Raw genomic sequence first — 23,747 nt, 5'->3', positions numbered from 1 at the left:
AAAGCAGCAAATACAGTACGGTTCTGTGTTAAACGTTAACTATAAAAAAATTAAAGGGGAAGACAGCATTTTTCTTCTGCACAGTAAAATTTCAAAGCTGTATTAAGTCAATGTTAGTTGCAAACTTTAGAAAGAACCGTAACGTTTTGTTCAGAATTAAGAAGAACCTTCGTTCCTGAGGTGTTCATAATTTGCAGGTTCTACTGACTTGACTAATGGAGGAAAGCTGCTAAGGGCAGCAGACAGAAGCTTCACAGAGTCTGGCTTATGGAACTCACCCCTTAAGGAGATGAAACCATTGGCTTTGCAGTACTCAGAACTCAATGCAGAAATTATCCCCTCTGTGGGTTGCCTTCCCCCACAAAGTTTTGCAAACATACACGCTACTCACAAACTCATGCAAACATTCCATCGATCATCCATGTCTACCTTTGCTGGCAGGGAAGGACCAGCAAGGGATACATAGCTTCTGAGGGGCACTCACACTACACAGATATGGACAGTAGATAAGAAAAGCTTCAGTGGTAGAACTTATTTCTACTGTGGTAGTGCCTAGGAATCCTGATCATGACCCAGGATCTGACTGTGCTAGGTAATGTACAGAGAGACCAAAATGTGATCTTTATAGGGCTGGGAGAGTCAATTTACCGATAAGACAAGAGATAACAGGTGGTAGACAAACAGAGGCGCACAAGGAAACTATGAGACGGTATCGGTCACAGCACACCAGCTTTCTCTCCTGCCAAGCTGTCCGTAGACATGACGGCAAAGGAGGACATGGAGGTAGCTTTGCAGATGTTTATGGGGCGCTCCTCGCATGGGGACAACTGAAGCAACCAAGAACCCAATCCTCGTATGAGCAGTCATTAGACAAAATGGCCCCAATGGCTTCCAGGCTCGCATGTTTGTAGGATCAGCTCTCAAAGTTTTCCAAATCCCAGTCAACTGATCAGAATAAGTACCTGTTTCAGGAACGTATATGCTGCTCCACAACTACTGGACCGAATCAGTGATGGATCTGACTGATGTACAAGTCTTCGCATGCTGTGGGATCACAGAGATGCTGCTAAATAAGGGAACGCCCACGTGGTAATGACCCAAACGGCACCACAAAACGAGAGCCCTCCCAAAGGGGGCTATGATATTTATATGGTGCTTGTGGTGAGAATCGGATGTACAAATTTATCTTAACTTGTGAGCTCAACAGTGAGAAAGTTTATGAAGTGTCACACTAACTTCTAACAATACATGTTGATGAGAAAAATCTACAAAAATGAGGGGAGAGGGGGAAGCTAGGTTAGTCCAAACAAAAAGGCTTGCAAATATAATTCAAGGACTGGGTTAAAGTTGTGCCTGACAAACAAGAGGGGGTGAGGCCAGAAGTCAATGAACGAAAATTGATGTGTCAGAAACTCAGCCAAGTGGGTGAGCGAAATAATGAGGGGAAAGGCTAGTCCACCCATCGTTCCCTTTTGGGTTCTGAAACAGAACAGACTTTCGGGGAAGTTAACAGAGATGGATGGGCAGAGACGCTGGCTGACGGAAAGAAAAGAGAAGAGGAAGAAGAGAGCTTCACCATCATATGGCTGCCACGCCCCACCCCCACCTCCTAAGACCATGGACCTTCTTCATCCTGATCCTGAGAGATGTCCTGACTAGACTGGGCCAGAGAGAGAGAGCCAGATGACAGTGCCGCCTCTACCAGCTCTGGCTAAATCCTGACCATCACCTGGGATGTAAGACTGGCACATCTCCCCACACCCCCTGCCCTAGTGCGTTTCTTTTCCTTCCTTGCTGTATTTCTTCTCTACCCTATCCCTATCCTTCTGCCTTCTGTCTAGTATGTGGCTTAGCCGGCCAAGACTATAGATTCTGCAAAAACGGCTGTTCCCCAGTCCGATGCTGGCAGCAGCTTGCCAGATCTCAGAATGGCTGATCAGACCATATGCTGGGCCTATTCCTCCTCCAGCAGTGAGGTTGCAAGTGAAAGTCAGAACCAGAGACAGAAGCTGCATTTTCGATCTTTGCTGTTCTTTTCCTTCCCCTGGTGGGTGATGGTCTTGTTTTGCCTTCTAGGAAACAGGAAGAGATGAACAGCAACAGCTCCAGCCCATCTCAACGACATGTCTTCCCTTTCCCCACAAGGACAGTAATTACCATGTGTAAAACCACCTAAGAAACTGTCAAATGGGGGATGGAGGGGTCTTTCTAGGGAAAAAAAAACAACAAAAAACCACAACACCTCTCTCTAGGTAGATAGAAAGGGACAAGACGTTGTAAAGTACTCAATAAGGCTTCTATTTTACCATTTCAAATGCTGTATCTGTTTTTCAAGATTCAAATGGATTTCTAATGGCGTTTGCACCACGGTACCCAACAGGCAGAGGTCTCTGTCTAGCACAGCCTGAACCTTGTTTAAACCAGTTTATTGTCGGACAGTGACAGGCCTTGGACGCTTGGGGCACACATACTGCACCTAAAAGCTGCGATGCGATACACTGAGGCTCGGAAGCCGCAAATGGCTCTTTGCAGCCCCTATTAAAACACTGTGATTCAATTAACAGCCAACCAAACCAAGTTACTGGCCAAGCCGGATGCCTTTACTACGTTCTTAGCCAATTATGGATTAGTTGGTCAGTTATTTTGCTGTGAGATTATTATACACACATGCACAGTATGTACGTACATAGATTGTTTCATTTACTATCAGTTCACACTCCTGTGACTCTTTCTTGGCTCCTGGACCACTGAAGTCTGAGTATCACTGACCTGCCATAGAGCAAGGAAGGCACATGACACACTGCATGCAGCACGGAGGGAAGGTTTATGCCACAAGTAGAAGGGAAAACTTCTGCTCACACGAGGGGTGCTGCCACCATGGGATCTTTCATGTTCACTCCTGATGCTTGGGTGTGATTTGTTCAAGAGACAACTCCTCCCATCCCTCCAGCACGAAAGATTAATCCAAATGGGAACAGGTGCAGAGACTGATGACTAGGATGATATGGGGAATGAACAGCCTAAAAGAGCTAAGCTTGATCCCCAGCAAAATGAAGGCTGGGAGTGGATCAGATGGCTCTCTACGAATACACTGGGGGTGGGGGGAGGTAAACACCAAGGAGAGAGAAGAGCTATTGAAGCTAAAGGACGATGCTGGCACAAGAACAAATGGGGATAAAGTCGTCAGGGCTCAGTGAAGGCTGGAGAAGGTGGTTTGTAGCCATCAGAGGAGGGAGGTTCTGGAATAACCTTGCAACAGTTGCAGTGGAGGCAAACCACCAAACTTGTTCTAAGTTGGCGCTTGGTATGTTTACGAATGGGATGATCTCACAGAGTTGTTTGTGATAGCAGGGACTGGACTTGAGGACGCAGGAGGTCGCTTTCCAGTCCTATGTCCCTTTACACCCTTTCTGGACCTCAGTGTATCTGCCTCCGAAAGAATAAAAGGGCTGAGCTGACCCAGCTTGGGTCAGAAACGCGGTGCCAGGGAATCCAGGGGTTTCAGCTGTGAGCCATACAGCCTGATCCCCTTCCTTCTGAGTGAAGTACAAAGCACTTGTACTTGGGTGTAGTTTTATTGATTCTCCTTTATGTGGAGGGAAGGCACCGTTTTTAAAACAGAGCGTCAGGTTTCCATAGAATGTTTCCAGATCAGTGTTCTGGGTTGGGATTTTAAAATACAGACTCAGATCAGGAATCTGACACTGGAGGGTCTGTTGTTACCATTTCAGTAACTTCACTACACAAAGTTCAAAGCAGACTCAAGAGGGTTTTATGGAGAGCTTAGAGCTGTGCTCTGGATTGGCATTACACAGGAAATCTGGCCATGGGGTGGATGCAAATGGTCGTTGGTTTTTTTTGGTATAAACAAAGCCAGGCAACAATGAAAGTCTGTTTACATCATTAAGCATCTGTGTCCTCTAAAAATCAAAGATACAGCTTTGGTCCTGCCCGGTTGCAATTCAAAGTGCTGGCAAATCGCTGCTGAAACAAAGAAATCTTCCAGAAACTGGCATAGAGAAGATGAAGGGTTTGTCCATCCAAGATGATTCTGACAAGCACCATCCTCTTCCTTCCTTTGGACCAGACAAGTTATATCTGGAGGAAAGGAAATCCAACCCGATGAGCGATAGTACACTGGACCGAAGACGAAAGTGAGCACACGAGAGAGATCTTCCTGGCCACTGATAAGGTGACTGAGTGGATGGATTTCAACCCTCTTTTCCAAACTCTCATTTGTTAAAAGTACCAACTTTGGTCCCAACCCTACACAAGATAAAAATCATGATCCACGCATGCCCTGAGGAGTTAATCCAACAAAGGGACAAGAAAGAAACCCTTGGTATAACAATACGTTTCTCTGTCTGAAAGGTGACTCCTCTAGCAGCTGGTAAACGCACAGCCCTTGTAATCCAATGTTCCCTACACCAGCCACCTTGGTCAGACAAGAAAATATCTCGTCATCGACACAAACCTGAGCTTCAACTCACAGCTGCTCCCTCTGCTCACTATTATAGGCAGTGCTGGTGGCCTTATAGTCACCTGCTCATCTTCAAGCCAATATGGACCATCCAGTGAATGCATAGTAAGGACACTTCATTAAAAAAAAAAACAACGCACACACACACACACACTCTCTCTCCTGGGTCAGATGAGGAACTAGGGTGACCAGACAGCAAATGTGAAAAATCGGGACGGGGAGGGTAATAGGTGCCTATATAAGAAAAAGGCCCATAAATCAGGATTGTCCCTATAAAATCGGGACATCTGGTCACCCTAAGAGGAATGGAGGGAAGTTAATAAACTACAGAACAGGTGACAACCCATCAGCTGGCTCATCCTAGCCAATTCCATAATACAAAAGTTATTAAATGCAACTGGTTGGTGCAGTCATCTGGCTGGCTCCTCTGGTGCAGGTGAGCGTATGCGGCAACCCATTTACCAAGTCTTTCAGAGACACCGAGATGTAGGCGCTTGTCAAACAACCTATTTCAATCAAAAAATCCCCAGATTCAATTGCACACATTTCTAAGAGGCAAGTTAAGTCCGCAGTATGAACAAACACGCTAGTAAGAATTTCCACTTTTGAACAAAAAGCTAACTCAAAGAACAGATGCGGGCCAAATTTTGTAATGGGGGAGAAGGGGGAAAGCAAGAGGAAATCTACATCTTCTTAAGAAAAATCCAGAGCCACATTCATCCCTGGTGTAACTCTTGACACTGGTGAATTATCAGCTGAATGCATTAACCTGACAAAGAAAAACATCTGCAAATATCTTGGCTTCCTCAAAGCAGCAGTGGGTGGGCAGAACGGTCTTAGTTAGCTGACAGAGGTCAGGGGGGTTAACAGTGAACATAAAGCAGATTCGCAATCATGAGGCACCAAGAGTATGTATGGATCTGCATCTGCAACACACAGAAACACAGTTAAACTTACCGGTCAAGCGGCAGAACTGCATGAGGACTCGAGCTTCTACTCCATCTGACCTGACAGACAATTTAGGCCTCTAGCATGCAAACTTTACTCCTGCAGGCAATGCCACTAACTCCAGAGAGAATACTTTGGGGAGTGGGGAAGGGAAGGCAGGGGGACGGACAAAACAAGGAGAAAAATGGTAAAGGAAGGCTGCCAACAGGAGCAGCTGGGATCTCCAGGTGGTTTTCCATCCAAGTACTAGCCAGGCCCGAGACCAGATCAGGTCCTTAAAGGCTTTTAGACTGAATTTAGTGGTGGTGAAAGAGGCGAGATAGAGACTTCTGGAAACTGAGGCCACATCTACGCTATGGGGACTCTAATGTAGACTCTTCCTATAGGGATAGAAAGGTTTTTTTTCAGTCGCAACAGTTAATCCAGCTCTGAGTGGCGGGAGCTGGGTTGACCTAAGAATTCTTCCATTGACCCAGCTGTATGTACACTGGGGGGTTAGGTCATCTTAACTATGGCGTTCAGGAGGGTGAATCTCTCACTGTTATTATAGGTCACTAGGTGGATCTAAATTTTAAGCACAGACCAGGCCTAAGGATGAAATTTTCAAAAGCCCCTAGGGGGTTAGGCAGCTGAATCTGCAGTTGAAAAATCCCAGTCTAGTCTAATATTATTGTGTGTTATTTGTGTCAATGTAGCACCTAGGCACCCAGGCGTGGATTGGGAACTCGCTGCACTAGACCGCACAGGAAGTCCTTCTAATCCACACAACAGGTATAATCCAGGCAGCAGCACAGCAAACCTCCCCGCTGGCCAAGAGTCTCACCTATGACCTGGAAGGACAAATGGTGACAGAGTATTTCCATCCCCATGACCCCTGCGTAGAGCCTGCCAAGAACAACGTTGGCCCCTGTCCACGAGGAACTACATTGAATGCTGCCAGCTCCCGTAAACCATTCAGCAATCGGGTTGTTGGGGTCACTACCGACTGTTCTGGATTTGTAGGTCACCAATTCAAAAAGTTCTTTACCCGTTACCTGTCCCTCCAGCTAGCCAGACCCCTCATCAAGCCAGAAATAGCAGCAATCCTTACGCTGCTCGTTGAGCCCCACAACTCTATGTATTAATCGGATTAGTGGAAGCTTCTCAGCTGGATCTGAGCTGATACACACTGCACCTGACTTCATAGTCCCTTACACTGGACTGAAGCATATCGCTGGGTAAAATTCCCAGCCCCCTGACCAGGTGACAGCACTGGAAATTTGCAAATTGACATGTGTGTGCCTAACTCGCCCGAAAACAAAATGGCAAAATCTGAAAGCAAAAGAAGATTATTTAATTTTTTAAAAAACAACAAGGAGTCCGGTGGCACGTTAAAGACTAACAAATTTTTTGGACGTAAGCTTTTGGGGGTAAAAAACCCATTTCTTCAGATGAAAAAGTGGGTTTTTTACCCGCAAAAGCTTACGTCCAAATAAACTGGTTAGTCTTTAAGATGCCACTGGACTCCTCGTTGTTTTTGTGGATACAGACTAACACGGCTCCCCCTCTGATACTTACTTTTTAAAGCCATTCAAGGTTTTTAATATCAAAAAAGTGTCCTCCACCCTTTTCTCTCTGTACCTTTGCAGAACACTTCATATTCTATAATAATCCTTCAGTTTACCCTGATTGCATTAGGACTAGTTTTACATTAGCGGGTCAGCTAATTGAGATAATCCTGACAGACCATCACACCAACAGCGGTTTGATGGCCAGATTTCTCCCCCTCTGCAGCACCAAAGTGAGTTCCAACCCTGATGCAGCAGCTGGAGCCCGACTGCAGGGAAAAAAAAACAGTTTGTTGATAAAAGCAGCCAACTCAGTGGAAACACAAACAGCTAACACACAGATCAAGAACATGGAAGCAGATGATTAAAACGAACAAAAGGAAGCCTGGTGTTTCAGGCCACTACCTGTTTGTTTGGGGGGGAGGGGATGTTTGTTTTTTTTAAATGATTTGTTTCTCAAAGTGCTACATGAGAGAACAAATGGAGACGGATGCCCTCATGCAACAGCCACATTCTCCTTGCCCCCATCCAGCTGTCGGCTGGTCTGGAAAGGCACATCAGAGCCACAATTTCCACAGACTGGAGAAGTTCTGCACAAAGCCCAGGAGGTGGACAGAGCCTGATCAGTCCCCCAAAAACCTTTTTGTATTACAGCACCTACCAACAAAGTGTGTGCCATAGATACCCCTCCACTGACTTCACCCATGTCCGATCGGCTCTCGTTCCGCTAACTCAGGCTGAAATATTTAAACAGACTTCAATTCTATCACATTGCAAAGATGCAGCATGCCTGGCTGTACTTTGTCTCTGTGTCACTTGTTTGGAGTTCCCCACAACTCAGGCCCTATTTACCTCCACTAACAAAATCAGAATTCGTCTGGCCAATCACTAGGATACCAGGCCTCAGAGAGGTGTACTCAGAGCAAACTCCTTTGAAATAGGAGGCAGCCAGAAAGGCTCACAGAGCATTTACTTGTGCAACTTACAAGGCCCCAAGCTACATTAGAAGGAACATGCAGGTGAAAGGAGATTACACAGAAAATCCCATCCTTGAAATCTAGCTAAATGCTTTGAGTATTGCTGGCAGAAGACTCAGTTACCCAGGGAAAAGGCAAAGATGCATTCAAAAGAGACTTACAAGCCCATTCTTCCTGGGACTTCATCTCCACCGGTGTATTGCAAGAGGCTCTGCGCAGCCACAGGGAGCAACTTCAAACACGTCTGTTCTTTATTTATTATTTTTAGGCCCCTCCTCCTCAGTGCCTCACTGCACCTCCTTCCACTGAAGCCAGCTGGTTGGTTTGAAGCTTCCTCCCCCCTTCCAAGACTGAATCACATTCCAGCATCAACCAGCTGGCCTGCCCCACTTGCTCCACCCAGGCCAGGAGTCAGAGATTCCACCCACGCTATCCTTGAATTCTAGCACTTAACCTTCCTGAGTTCCCACTGGGATCTGCTTCTCCTAGTTTCACTGGAAACTTTTCCAATCCCACCACAAAGAGGTAAGGTACCAAGACAAAAAAAACCACCATAGAAAAACAGAGGCATTCTATTGTGTCTCAGCTCTATAAACCCCATATGGATACAAGCCATTTCCCCCTCATCACTGAAATGCAGCCATCTCTTGGGTGGAGCGTGGCAGCTGCTGAACAGCACGCAGCAGCTTACACAATAGTTTAGAAGAGAAGACGAATAAGCCTGTAGCCTAATAAAACTGCAGGGGATTTTCAGTAAGTGGAATTACATACATTTGAATTCACACAGGAGTTAAATGATACTCTGCACTTTTATAACACCCTTGTCAGAGGATCTCAAAGAGCTTTATATACTTCATGCATTAATGCCACCCTAGGGGCTGCTGAGATGAGTACTACCCCCACTTTTGCATCTAGGGAAAGTGAGGAACAGAGCTCTTACGTGACTTGCCAGGGTCATACAAGGAATCAGGGGCAGAGCTAGGAACAATACACAGATCTTCTAAACTATCAAGAGTGTTCCCTGCTCTTCCCGAAAATGCCATCGCACCTTTAGTGACCACAAAAGGAGAAAGGCCTCTTGTTCCCATCCAACGCAAGGAACAAGCTACCAAACTGATCCTTTGGGACAGAGTTCTGGCCTCACCGCGTGTGACTGAAATTAGACTGCAAGTGCGGGGCCAAGAATATGGGAGGAAAGGGCAGGACGTGCTCTCTAGATTATATTCTGGGTCTCATCTCAAACGTGACTGGAGGAGCTAGCTTGCTGCCAGCTGGCCCAATGTTAACACTTTCATTGGCCTTTGTTACTGTAACTTGCTCCCACTCTCGGCTGCCCTGACCCCACTTCCCACACTTTCATTCATCCATGCATGTCGCAGTTCCTCACCTGACCCCTCCCTTCAAGTGGGAAGGCATCAAAAGCTATTTGTGTATTTCAGGCACCTGGACAGACTCTCCTTCCTAGCCTGCAAGAATGTCCATAATCTTGGAGATTTCCCTTCCCACCCAACACATCCTTTAATGAATCTCAAAGCCACCTGGTATTCATGGAGCACAGGGCAAGCTGACCTGGTATTTGTGGAGTCCCGGGAACATCTTTCCCCACACAGACACCTCAACCTCCATCCAGTTTCTTCGCAGGGAGCAGCATATACTGCCCCTTCATTGATTGTACCTTCTTTGGGACAGGACCATCTATTACTCTGCGTTTGTACAGCACCAAGCACTAGAAGGCCCCAATCTTGGCTCACCCTTAGGCTCTACCATAATAGACATAAGGATTAATAAAAGCAACAGCCGAAGACAACCTCTGTGTATCCAATCCTTGATTTTCACCATGTCCTTTTGTCTTATTAAAGAGCCCCAAATTTAACTGAGCGCCCAGCCCTCACGCTCAAGTCATTCTCTTTAGAGACCTGGCATCCACAGACACTAGCCACCTACTACTGTCACCTACCTGGTTACTGGCTCCGCGAAACCTGGGCTAACGGGCTGGGCTGCTGACTATAGTCACCTGTGCTAATGACTAGTAAAAGCATCAATATCCACAACTATGCCTCCCTATTAGTCACACTGGTTTTATGTGGCCAGCTTTTGTAACACCCAGGAAAACTGCCTTCCCTTTGCAGGGCATTAACAGTTTCACACCACTTCCAACAAAATGACTCAGTATCACATGTTTCAGACGCTAACTAAGCACCGAATAAAGCGTGATCACCTCACAACCTCCTTCACTTCCCCAAGAGAGCTTCTTGCTATTATCTTTGGTCAAGTTTCTCTTTACAAGCAGAAACCTCCTAGACAAACAGCACAGTTCACTATAAGCAGAAACCCTCCCAGACAAATGGCACAGTTCACTATCCTTTTGGGGAAGCATTTTCAAAAACGCTCCTTAAGCCTGCTTCCAATGAAGTAAATGGGAGGTCACCAGAGATGTATTTTTACACACACACACACACACACACACACACACACACACACACACACACACACACACACACACACACACACACACACAAAATTAATATATTAATAACACCACCACGCTCTTATACAGGGCTTTTCATCAGCATCTCTCTTAAGAGCGGTAAGACAAGACACTGCCGCCCAATTATTCAACCTTGCAATATAAGCTAACCCTGCAAACTTCTACCTCACGTTTTTTCTAAAAAGGTTATGATTTATCAAATTTGCCCCAAATAATTCCTAGATTCCAAGGCCAGAAGGGACCATTGTGGCTATGAATCCAGGGTGAATTTTTTTGTGGACGAGGCAAGGGAAAGGTTAGCTTCTCCATTATCAAGTTCAGTAAGTAGATTTTGTACCTCAGCTGCTGAATTGTCATGATCATTTTGCCCAACTGCTCTAAACCTTCTCCTACCCTGCCAAGAAGCCAGCTTTCCCCTTGCTGTTCCCCACTCCCTGCTAGACACCAAATTGTGCTCCAATCAGGGCTACATTCCTCAGCCTGCTATCCTAACCCAGGTCACATTCCCTTTATCTCTCTGCCTTGTTTAATTAGTCAGCCATTAACCAACACTTTTAGCAGCCCTGGATAAATATCACACCAGCCAGTGCACTCCTTCCTGCCAGCATATACCCAAGAGTTAAGAGTTTTGCCCCTGGCTAAGAGTTCACCACTACCTTCACTTAGAAAATAATAAAATCAAGAGGGAGAGAATTTGATTGCAAGAAAAACAGTGGGCTGACAAAACTTGGTTCTTCAGGATCAGATCTAACCCGGAAACAGGCTGCTCTGGGGGTTTATACATTGGTAGGTAAGTTTTCTGCTATAAGTGCAGACAAATCATAAACAGATCCACATGAAGCTCAAAAAACAACTCCAAAAATAGATCCGCATTATCCTGACTTAGGCACACTGGTCGGAGTAAGTTCTCTCTTTCCCAGTCTACTAAAAAAAAAAAAAAAAAAAAAAAAAATTATGCAATTTGCAACATTTGCCTTTGGTTTTTAAACATGTTCTGTTTTCTGAAAAGATCAGCAGCGCTCAATGGTGTAGTAGTCCAAAAAAAGTGGGTAAGCAAACCTAAACTAAACCTCACGTTCCCCATATGAGAAGTAGGTAATCTCAAGTATCAGAGGGTTAGCTGTGTTAGTCTGGATCTGTAAAAGCAGCAAAGAATCCTGTGGCACCTTATAGACTAACAGACGTTTTGGAGCATGAGCTTTCGTGGGTGAATACCCACTTCGTCAGATGCAGAGTATACACCCACGAAAGTTCATGCTCAAATAAATGTTAGTCTCTGAGGCCTTGTCTATACCACAAAGTTGCAGCGCTGGTGAGGGAGTTATAGCGCTGCAACTTAGGAGGTGTACACATCTGCAGGGCATCACCAGCGCTGCAACTCCCTGTTTGCAGCGCTGGCCGTACACCCGTTGAAACTCGGGTGTAGAGGATCCAGCGCTGGTGATCCAGCGCTGGTCATCAGGTGTAAACACTCACCAGCGTTTTTCTTGACCTCCGTGGAATAAACAGGTATCCCAGCATACCAGAGGAAGCCTCTCTGGTAATCAAGCAGGTCTCCTTCCCCGCAGTTTGCAGGGGAGTTCGGGGAACGCGAGAGCAAACCGCGGGGAAGCAGGTCTCCTTCCCCGCGGTTTGCTCTCGCGTTCCCCTAACCCCCGTGCAAGCAGATCTCCTTCCCCGCGATATGCAGGGGGGTTCGGGGAACGCGACAGCACACCGCGGGGAAGGAGATCTGCTTGCACGGGGGTTCGGGGAACACCGGAGCAAACCGCTGGGAAGGAGACCTGCTTGCAGGGGGGTTCGGGGAACGCGAGAACAAACCGCGGGGAAGAAGACCTGCTTGGGGGGGGGGGGGTGTTCGGGGAACACTGGAGCAAACCGCGGGGAAGGAGACCTGCTTCCCCGCGGTTTGCTCTCGCGTTCCCCTAACCCCCCTTGAAGCCGCCCAACAGCGCTGCAGTGTGGCCACATCTAACACCACTTGCAGCGCTGGTTGCTGTAAGTGTGGCCACTCTGCAGCGCTGGCCCTATACAGCTGTATTAATACAGCTGTAACAACCAGCGCTGCAAAATTGTAGATGTAGACATACCCTAAGGTGCCACAAGGACTCCTGTTCTTTTTGCGAATACAGACTAACACGGCTGCTACTCTGAAACCTGTCTAATTAAATGTTATTCAAAAGAAAAAACAACACAAAAAACCTCCACCACATACCAAAAAACCCAGGTCTGACCTCCAGAACCCTGTCCACACTACGGCTCTCCACTAGCTCAGCTAAACCGGTAGGAAACCCTTTGTAAGTTTCTCTGGTCTAGTGTACACAAAGTCAACATGCGCGTTACATTTGCAGTGATAAAACAGAATAGCAAAGAGGGTTCACTGAAATCACGTCAAAATAAAAAGTTAAGTTATATCAGAGGCACATACAACCTCCCCACCCCCCTTCTACCACAAGCTGAAGAGGAAAACTGCCTTGTTAGTGTGCCCCAGCGGCTACAGCATTTGACTATCACTCCGGGGACGTGAGTTCTGTTCCCAGTACTTCCACTGGCCTGCTGGGTGATGTTAGGCAAGTCACTTCACCCCTCAGTTGCCCACTGGTAAGATTGGGATAATGACACCGACCTCTCCTGCAAAGCATTTTGAAATCTGCTGATGAGAAGAGCTCTGAGTTATCAAAAATTTAACTAGACCTTAAACATCCGTCAGTGCAGCTGTTCAAAAGCCCTCGCACCCAAGTCCTTGCAAGGCGGTCACTACATTGAGGGTTACTTTGAAGATTCAACATCCATTCTGCAGCCCTCAAGCAGCTAATCAGTTCTGACATGGCCTTCTGTAAACTGCAGACAATTCAAACAGGCCACCCCCCTTTCCCTGATCTCAGGGTCAGGAAAATTTCATTCTAGAACAGCGTTCAGAAGGGAAAGTTATTTCTTCACAGAACAGCGAGGTAATTCAGGGCAAACCACATTTCAACCTTATTCTTCTGCAGCCTCTTCATATACACCTCTACCCTGACATAAAACGACCCGATATAATACAAATTTGGATAGAATGAGGTAAAGCAGTGCTCCGGGGGGGGCGAGGCTGCTCACTCTGATGGATCAAAGCAAGTTCGATATCATGCAGTTTCACCTATAACACGGTAAGATTTTTTGGCTCCCGAGGACAGTGGTATATCGGGGTAGAGGTGTATTTAATAATCACAAAAGGAGTATGGCACCGAAAAGATCTACCCTGTTGTCTTGAGTTTGCTCGTGGTAATTTTCACTCCAAATATCAGTCTACTTAAGTTCAATGGCATTCAAATTCTATTATGCTGCAGGCAAAAATATGGAAGATTTAATTTTTCTGGAGAGCAATGACAAAAATTAAGGGTCTCACTTTGGTCATCTGTAGTCTTTCATCCAAGGATCTCAAAGCCCCATTTTCAAAAATTTCACCCAATGCTCCCAAAACATATCACTCCCAAATCTGCTCTCCTCCGTTGATCCCAATGATCGCCGTCAACTAGATTCCATAGGCTGATGTTTTGTGACATCCACAAAAAGAACAGGAGTACTTGTGGCACCGTAGAGACTAACAAATTTATTTGAGCATAAGCTTTCGTGGGCTACAGCCCACTTCATCGGATGCATAGAATGGAACATAGAAGAAGAGTATATATATACATACAGAGAAGATGCCATACCAGCTCTAAGAGGCTAATTAATTAAGATAACCTGTTATCAGCAGGACAAAAAAACTTCTGTAGTGATAATCAAGATGGTCAATTACAGACAGTTGACAAGAGGTGTAAGGATAGTTATTATAAGGAAATAGATCCAACTCGTGTAATGAAAAAAAAAAGCTGATCCCAAGAGCAGTCACTAAATTTTTCCCATCATTGACTCAGACATACTAACAAGCCTTCCTGTACAATCAACCTAAAAGCAGGTTGCAGCTGACACTGAATGTAGTGTGAGTACTGGCAGGTTCATTTTGAAAGTTCAAACCCTTGCCCTGTATCAGGCAGGCAGTTCTTGTTTTCACCGCTGCTGTTGAGGAGGGGACACGGAAAGGGAAAACTTTCCCCATCCCCAATTTGATCAGGGACAAAACACAAAACAAAACAAAAAACAAACCCCACATATGCACGCCTGGGCGGCTTAGATTGTCTCAAAAGTAAGGCGGAGGTGGTTTTTTAATTTTTTTTTACTTTAGCGTGGAAGAAAATGGAACCCCCACCCACATCGCAGACAGGAAATATATTCTCCAGAAAAAAGGGGTAGATACAAGTCATCCCACACCCCCAACCTCCCTAAAGCCAGCTTGCTAAGAGGTGTCCATTTCTCCCCATATTCAAGCTGGGGAGACTCTCCTTGTTCTTCTGAAACACGGCCGCCCCCAGCTCCAGTCAGGCAGGAGACAGTCCAGAGTCAACTCTCTCTTATGAAAAAACGCCCTGTGTTGTACTCAGCGTAAAACAACCAGGCAGCAAACCACTCACCTTCACCATCCTTCTGCTAAGGAGCAGGGGGGGGCAGGAAGAGCCTTAACTCAGAACACAGCAAAAAAATAATGCTGGGGGAAAAAAAGGTTGATAAAAAAACAATTCCTCCTCCCCCTCCAGAAGAGATTAGATTTCCTCCTTGCTCTGTTCCTTGGTGGAGAAGGAGGCTGGTGGCTTGGTCGCTAACTCAGCTGCTCCTGACCCCAGCTTGCATGCATGCCTTCAGTTTTAGCAAGACCCACATTTCTGACGTTGCTGTGAGGCACCTCCCTCCACATCCATGGCAATTGGTCTGCACTGGGGATAAGGGGGGGGGGGACGGGACAGCACCGCCCACTTCTTGGCAAGGGAGCTGCTGCATTGGGAGTAGAGGACAGGGAAGGAGCAGCTGGGATTGTGTTTCTCTGCTAGCCCTCAGGGGTTGTGTGTGTTCCGATTTATGAGCGAGGAGGTGGATGAGGTAATATCTTTTATTAGACCAACTTTCGGGATTTAATAGCACACCCATCACCACAGTAGCTGGTGTAACAAGTCAGTCAAGACCAGCCCCTCAAGCCACCTTTTCAACCCAAAGACACCCACCCCAAGTGGCAGCCCTGCCTGCTGCTGCCAGAGCAGCAACATTCAGATTTCCCTCCAGAGGAAGTGCTGGAGAAAGCCTGTAGGCCAGTGGTGCCCAGACTTTTTTCATTTGCAACCCCCGACAAAAAATTGCAAAGGGAGGTGCGGACTCCTTTGGAAAGCTATTGTCTGTATATAGCGTTGAATTCTGTTCAGTCAGTTTCTAGGCTAAGCCTTTCGCAGACCCCTTTGACAGAGTCCACGGACCACCCCAAGGTCTGTGACTACAGGTTGAGAACCACAAACAGTGGGAAGACTTAGACGTGACCGGATCCTCCACCTCACCCCCAGCCCAAATCTCTCTAATAGTAGATCTCACAAGTTACCTCTAGTTTTCCTACCTAACAAGACTTTATTAAAAACAAGCCACAACTGTTTTTTGTTTAACCCAATTCACCCCTTCGTCCAGTCACACAGGTACATGATATGATCTGTGCACACACAGAGAGAGTGGAATGGGGTTTTAACAGGGTATTTCCTCCAGTTCCCTACCCCTCCCACGCGTTCTCACTTTCCACTCTTATTCTGCGGTCCCACCCCCTCTTATCAGATGAGAGAAATGGCAGCTCCCCATAGCAACACAAATAAAAGTGCCCATTTCGCAGCCCAGGGAGTCTGTTCCCTGCAATCAACACAATGAAACCGGACTTTCCTTCCCTTCATCATCTTGCAGTTACACTTCACTAGGCTGCCAGCAACAGAAACTGAACCTAAGGCAAAAAAAAAAAAAAAAAATCAGAGAAGGAGAGTAGCATTAACTCCTTAGCACAAGGAACCAGAGCGGAAAGGCAGAACGGCTTCCCACACCAACAGCAAACCACTTAACTGAGCACCACATTGCCAGCCACCTCTCAGAACTGGAAACTCTCCCTTCAGCTTAACAGAAAACAAGTCACATTTTATCTCCGGCCTTGACAACCTTCCTCCATGGTTCCAGGCATGAACTGCAGTCATTTTATTATGCAATAACCTGACAGGTAGCAATTTAATAGGATTTAAAAAAAAACAAACAAACACCTATCTGGGGCTGAAAGCACACTCAGATCTGATAGAAATTGGGAAGGTCAGCTGGGTTCCCACATCACCCTGTCGGCTGGATTTGGAAGGGCAAGGGTTAAAAAGCAAAGGCAGCAAGAAAGTGGAGCAGGAACACAAGAAGATTTGAGCCTGCAGCCAATGAAACAGCAATGTTTGAAACAAACCAGCCAGTCAAGTGCTCTAGCCAGTGGATCAGGATCAAAAGAGGAGGAAGGAGGGAGGGAGAGGATAAGGGCGACCCAATGTGGGGCCAGCTTGAAAACACTGAAGGGGAAAATCCCTCCAGGAAAAGCTGGCAAGTTCCCCCCACCAGCACCACAAGCAGCTGCTCGCCCAACAGCTGTCACTGGTGGGGTATTTCCCTACTCAGTAAATGGACTCCCCATAACTGGTTTACAAAAACACAGCCGTTCTAAAGGATCTCGCCCCCAAAATAAAATCAGCAAAACCCAGGTCAATCCTTGACACTTTCACTATGGCACCTCTAGCACATTTCACCTGATCTCAAAAGACTATCAGCATCAATCATGAAAACCTCAGAACACCCACATAGAGGGATTGTAGATATTTGAGAGCAAGGGAAACTGAGCCGCACAACTGCAAAATACCTTCCATACTAGGTATTCATAGATACTACCTTATTCAGTTCCCCTAAGGAATCAGAGGATGGTCTGGGAACAGAACCCAGAAACCCCTGTTTGAATCAGAGGGTTCCCAAATTGTCTACCTAGCAGTGTTCCAAACCCTCGCAATTTTATGCATTTTCCCCCTCAATGCCCCAGCTCCTGGAGTAGTAAGTGTATGAATCACAGCTCTCACTGGGGTGGGAGGGAAGAGAACAACCAAGCAACCCTCAGGGTTAAGGAGAAAAACTTGAAAAACCTGACCCCTAGAGATCTCAACAGCAGAAAACAAAGCCAAAAAAAAATAATAATCAAGCCAAATAAATTAAGTCAGACACATGATATTTGAACGCATGGGGGATTGGCAGTACTGCTACGGCTGCCTGGACGGCCACACATTAGTACGAGGATAGCAGATCCCTTGTGCCTCTACCCAGGAGCATACTATCCCTGTTGCGATGACTGCACTTGCTTCCATGGAAGGATGTTTATTGTATTTTTAAGTTTGTTTCTTTGAGCTGCAGCAACTGTAAAAGAGACCACTGCCACCTTGCTCTTTTTATAGCACTTTGAATCCATAGCTCTCAGGGTGCTTTACAAGGGAGTTAAGTACCATCATATTCATTTTACAGAGGGGGAAACTGAGGCACAGAAAGAGGAAGTGACTTGCCCTGGGTCACCCAGCAGGCCAGTGGCACAGCCATGAACAGAACTCATGTCTCCTGGGTCCCAGTCCAATGCACGATCCAGTAGGCAACACTACTCCCCAGGACCCCCAAACCAGCCAGTTTCGCCATGGAACTTGGTTTGGAAACCTCTGCATGAGAGCACACTCCTTTCTTTCCTCAGTGGGTTAAAGTCTCCTTTGGATCTGTCTACATTTACAAGTTTTGCTGGCATAGCTGTTGGTTAGGTGTGCGATTCTTTGCTGATAGGCAACTGCCTTAGTGTAGGCACAGTTACATCGGCATAAATGTCCTCTTGCCAGTATAAACGGCATCTACACTAGGAGGGTTTGTTGATATAGCTAAGTGTAAACAAAGCCTTAAATGAAGCTCCACACAGATTTTAGCTTATGATCTGAAAATACGAAAGAGATGGAACCCAAGGTTAAGATGCTTAAATGATAAAACCTGGGCCAGATGACCAACGAGGTCATTTAAACCGCCTCCAAAACCAGGAAATTTAAAGCCCATGTTTAATAAACTTGCCTAACACTTGGCCTTAGATTTCATGGCTGTCTAAAGCTTCTTTCTGCCCTTCTGTCCTTGGCACACAGGAAGGAAACCAAGAATGGCTTTGTCTGCCAATCTAAGGGCTTGTCTACACTACTGCGCTGGGTCGATCTAAGAGACGCAACTTCAGCTACATGAATAGCGTAGCTACAGTCGACATTCTTAGATCTACTTACCACACTGAAGACGCTGCGGTAAGTCGACAGCTGACGCTCTCCCATCGACTCCGTTTGTGCTCCTTGTTCTGGAGGAGTCGACGGGAGAGCGCTCAGCGGTCGATTTATCGTGTCTACACCAGACGCGGTAAATCGACCCCTGCTGGATTGATTGCTGCCTACAGATCCAGGTAGTGTAGACAAGACCTAAATGGCCAATCCTATAAGGTGGTGAGTATTGACTGTTTCCATTGACTTGGGGGGGAAGGGGTGGCTGAAACTGCTCAAGTCCTTGCCAGCTCTGGCTCTAAACCTGCATGCAAGCCTTCCAATGTGAAAATGTTTCAATGTTACGAGGTCTGTGTCCATATTCAGGTTGTTGGGTTTTTTTGAGCTACCAGGAAATGCCCCTGGATTGGCCCAATTAGCTGGTGTATCCTGTAAACAAAGCCTGGACAATTCTTTAGCACCGCAAATTCATTGTGTCCATCTGTGCAAGCCATCCATGTAGCAAAACACATATGAGAATCTGCAACATGCAGGAGTTTAAGCTTTCAATTCCTCACCCTCCCTTAAATGCATTAGAAAGTCCAGAAGGGGGGAGGGGGAAGTGGCAGCACTGAAGTCTTATCAGCACAAAATGAACTCTAAGGAAATCCTGAACAGCAAACACAGCAGTACAAATGTGAAAAAAAAGTCTTATTCAGTGGTGCTCCAGTTCCATCTCAACAACAAAAATGCCACATTTTTAAAGCAGCTTAAAAATCTGACAACTGCATTTGATAAACTGAAAATAAAGCGTACTTTGAATACTGGACAGCATCCAAAACTTGTAGCTTACAAGACCAGGACCTTTTTATGTTATAAAAATTAGAAGTTCGTTCTGTTTGTTTTTTAACTAGGGAACACGTATTTGGGCATGTGAATCGTCCGTCGTGATTTGCAAGTTGACAGGTCCCTTCCCATTTGTGCTAATTTTCCTTATTTATTTTCTCTCCTCCTATATTTTGATCCCTCCATAGTCACACCACCTTTGGACTGTTTAACTGTTACTTGGAAGCATTCCCAGAATCACACTGGAAAGATGGGGGAAGATCCAAGAAAAATCATTTTCAAATGAAAACCAAACCTCCCGCCCTTCAAGAGGGGAGGAGAAACCCCCACTAGAAGCCAATCTAGTCCGGCACTACTTGTTGAGCCTGAGAGACTTAAATACCAGGGACATTTGAACAGGTTATCTTTGCGATAGCATCTCCTGGCAGGACGAGGTGTAAGGCAGACGTGCTTATGCTCCAGCACTCTCTGAATACTCCAAGAACAAGTATTTCGGGAAGCATGCTGGCATTGTACAAGCTGGGACCTAGAAAGGGCAGGCAATCAAGGGGCCATAGATCCCTTTCATATCCATGTTACAAAATCAAATGCAGCAAGGATCAGCAGGGACTGGAAGTTGTTGCAATCTAATGGCTGTTCACAGGCAGACATGAAGGAAACAGGTGGGTTTGGGCCTATTTCTTAGGCGACAGGTGTCCATGTCCATTAGGGTACGTACGATGCAGCTGGGAGCTGTCATTCTCAGCTCAGATAGATGTACACATTACTCAAACGAAGCACTAAAAAGTAACTGGATGGCCACAGTGGCACAGGTTAGCCATCCAAGTATAACCTCTTCCAAGATCCAACGTACATACCTGGGCAGCTAGCCCACAGCCAATGACCCTTCTACTGGTGCTCTCCGGAGAAAGAGACATAAGCTGAAAGGTACACAGAGGATGACAACTGCGTTCAGCACTTAAGTATGCTGGTGTGTGTAATGGGAGGGAGACTTGCATGACCTCAGCCCCTGCTGTTCCTCCACCGGCTGTGTTTAGGAACTGAGGACTGCAATCTGCAGGGCTGTCACTAAGCCGATTTAAAATGTAGCGCTGAACAGTGTCAAATTCATTCTTCACCGACCTTCTGAGGTGTTTGTGAACAGTCTCAGACTACAGATACACAAATAAAGGCACACAAGCGGCAGAACTGTACAGTAGGAATAGGATTTCTTGTTTTCAATATTGAACAATACCCCAAAAGGTACAGAAAGGACAGAGGGTGACTGCACTGTGGATAAAGCTGACCACTTTTTACAAGGCAATTATTCAGAGCCACTGCCTTCAGCTAAACATGCTTTTAACTTAAAGAGCCTGACAGTACATCCATCAGAACACTAGACTTTCATTGAAATGCACCATTCCAGGCCAGAGGCACCCAAGTTCCCATGAACCAGGTGGATTTGAGAATACATCATATCATTTGTTTTCTTCCCGTACCAAAAAACAGGTTTTTATATTTATACGCATTTCTCTCTCTCTCAAGCTACCACTAAAAGAAATACATTGCAAGCTTGCATTCTTGTCATCTTGTATCTCAGCTTGTGATGAGTTTAGTGAGGTACAAGCTACATCACTCCTGTGCCCTTCTGGAAAGTTATTTCTCTATTATGTCAGTACAACAATTCACAATCTCCAGTTGACAAGGCTTCAAAAGCTGCTATAAATACAAACATTCACCTCAACTGCTCTTTCTGGTTGACAATAGCAAAAAAAAAAACAAACAAAAAAAAACAACCCACAACCCATCCAGCATCCATAGTGAAGTCTAGTAAAAACCCACTAATTAATTCAAAGAAAGATAAAAGCACATCAAGAGAAATAGTCGGATCCCAAAGATCTTAAAGATTGATGAACTTCGTAAAAAAATTGCAAAGTCCTAGATTTGCCAGTGATCCTAGTGTTCTGAAGACAGTCCCAGGGACCGTCCACACTATTTCTCCTCTTCATCACCTCGTTAGATGGCCCCTTACCATTGATTTATTATTAGGTATCATGGTAGCACTTAGAGGCCCCAACTGAGGGCTTAACTCTGCTGTGAAGACAACTTGGGTTATAACTAGTGTTGCCCTTAACTCAACACCATCCACACACACCAGCCCTTTAGCCGAATGCAGAGTTGTTTTTAATTCCAGTTGGCTGGCCCCTCAGGAGACATAAGCTAAAACTACAACCACTCTGGAGTGTGGATGCGGGCTAGCTCCACTCAAGTGCTACTAACCATAGGTGCTGACTTCATGGGTGCTTCAGGGCTGGAGCACCCACGGGGAAAAATTAGTGGGTGCTCTGCACCCACTGGCAGCCAAGTTCCCCCCGCCCCCTCCTCACCTGAGCGCGCCGCATCCCCGCTTCTCCGTCTACCTCCCAGCGCTTTCTGCCCGACCGCCGCCAAACAGCTGTTTGGTAGCTCCAGGAGGGAGGGGAAAGCAGGAACGTGGCACGCTCAGGGGAAGAGGCGGAGATTTGGGAAAGGAGTCAGAATAGGGCAGGGAGGGGACAGAGACTTTGGGGAAGGGGTTGGAATGGTGGCAGGGCAGGGGCGGGGCCTCATGGAAGGGGTGGAGTGGTTGAGCACCCACGGGAAAGAGGGGAAGTTGGCAACTATGCTGCTAAGCCTCCAATGCCTTCCCACAATTCCCCTGTGTGCCCAGAAAAAAGACAGACCGGTTCTCCCAAAGTTCATTAGGAAAGAAACGGCACGTCTCTGCTAACTGCAATGCAAAGAATCATCGGAGGGGTCCCCAGGAGTCTTAGTGCCACACACAGGGGAGCGCTGCATCAGTCGGGATTCAGCTCCTTTTACTGGAGCTGGGCTAACTTGAGTGAAGGGCTACGAAGACTTACCCTGAGATCAGGGCCATGCTGTGCTATGCTGCATAGACAGAGCGAGGCTGAGTCTCCGCTGCAATCATAGGGTGTGACTGCAGCTCTGTACACATACCCGAGCTAACGTTAATTTAGTTAGCTCGAGTACCGGAGCAGTGAAGCTGAGGCAGCCAGGCTGTACGAATCCGCCCACAACGCCACGTAATTACTCAGGAGGTCAGCCCATGCTGAAGGCCATGCCGTCACGGTGCCGTTGCTACCGGTACCCCAAGCTAGCTAGATTGAAGCTAGCGCCGTATGTCCACAGGAGCTGCAAATCACGCCCAGGGCCGCCCACAGGATTCAGGGGGCCTGGGGCAAAGTGGACATAAAAAAAGACACCACTCGCTGCGGTGCTTGTACTCACCGGGCAGTGCTCTGAGTCTGCAGCGGCAGCGGGTCCTTCACTCGCTCAGCGTCTTCGGCAGCACTGAAGGACCCGCCGCTGAAGTGCCACCGAAGACCTGGAGCGAGTGAAGGGCCCGCCGCTGAAGACCAGGACTGCCACCAGGTGAGTAGCCAGGGAAGGAATTCTCAGCCAGAGCTCACGGGGCCCCTGTGGGGCACGAGGCAAATTGCCCCACTTGCCCCCCTGGGCAGCCCTGATCACACCCCATGACAGCAGTGTAGACACTCAGAGAGAGTTCCCGAAGAACGTACCCTCTTAACAAGGGGTGGGAGAGGAAACAGTGGCACAGAGGGAAAGTGCCTTGCCCATGGTCAGATAGCAGGTAAGCTGCAGAGCCAGGGAGAGAATTGACCTAGTCTAGTGTCCTATCCACTAATAACTTATAAAAACATTGCCAGCATGGCTTAATCAGACTCCACTTTACTCTCACCCCATTGATGCTGCGTTTTGCAGATCAGAACTATGTATGTCAGTCCAAAGAGAATACAGATATTATAGATTCCATTCTTGCTGCACTGCAATATGGCACGTCTACACTAACACTGCTGTCGGTAAAACTCTTTTCCCACACCCTCGACTGACAGAAGCACCGGTGTGGACAGTGCAATATTGACACAAGACACTTTCCCGCAGATATGCTACCGCCGCTCGCTGAGGGTGGTATAACTGTGCAGATGGGAGAGCTCTCCCCCGTCAGCACAGAGTGGCTACACGGGAGACCTTACAAGGGTGCAGATGCAGCAGTACAACTGTGCCGCCGTATGGTCTCTAGTGTAGACACAGCCTTAGTCTCGGGACCACAATTTATTTAACGATCGAAATATCGTTTGGCCTCAGCCTGGGGTTGCTAATAAGGCATGTTATCTCCGACTCTGTGCTCCTCACATACAGTGCTCTGCAGTTTTGATTTATTTATTTTTTAATATGATCCTTCACTAAAGTCTTTCTTACCCAGTGGTATGTGTTAGCTTTTTAATCGCGGAGATTGATAACTGA

At 46.7% G+C, this 23,747-nt stretch overlaps 1 protein-coding gene across 9 annotated transcripts in view; it reads right to left on the bottom strand.

The window, feature by feature from the left end:
* The window catches only part of PAK4 (p21 (RAC1) activated kinase 4), a 101,103-nt gene that overhangs the window by 41,279 nt on the left and 36,077 nt on the right, over nt 1–23,747 (bottom strand). For 2 of the 9 annotated variants that reach the window (XM_030544409.1, XM_030544418.1), the window contains exon 1: nt 8,114–8,151. The exons of 6 other annotated variants lie outside the window; for them this stretch is intronic. In XM_030544409.1, the coding sequence (XP_030400269.1) occupies nt 8,114–8,138 (25 nt within the window). In that variant the 5' untranslated portion in view covers nt 8,139–8,151. Of the gene's footprint in view, nt 1–8,113; nt 8,152–14,930; nt 15,154–23,747 lie in introns of those variants that run through there. One more of the 9 variants, XM_030544414.1, reaches the window with a different exon arrangement.

This window comes from Gopherus evgoodei, unplaced genomic scaffold (assembly GCF_007399415.2).
Source record: "Gopherus evgoodei ecotype Sinaloan lineage unplaced genomic scaffold, rGopEvg1_v1.p scaffold_34_arrow_ctg1, whole genome shotgun sequence".
Taxonomy (NCBI): domain Eukaryota; kingdom Metazoa; phylum Chordata; order Testudines; family Testudinidae; genus Gopherus; species Gopherus evgoodei.
This window is presented reverse-complemented; position numbering and strand designations above follow the sequence as displayed.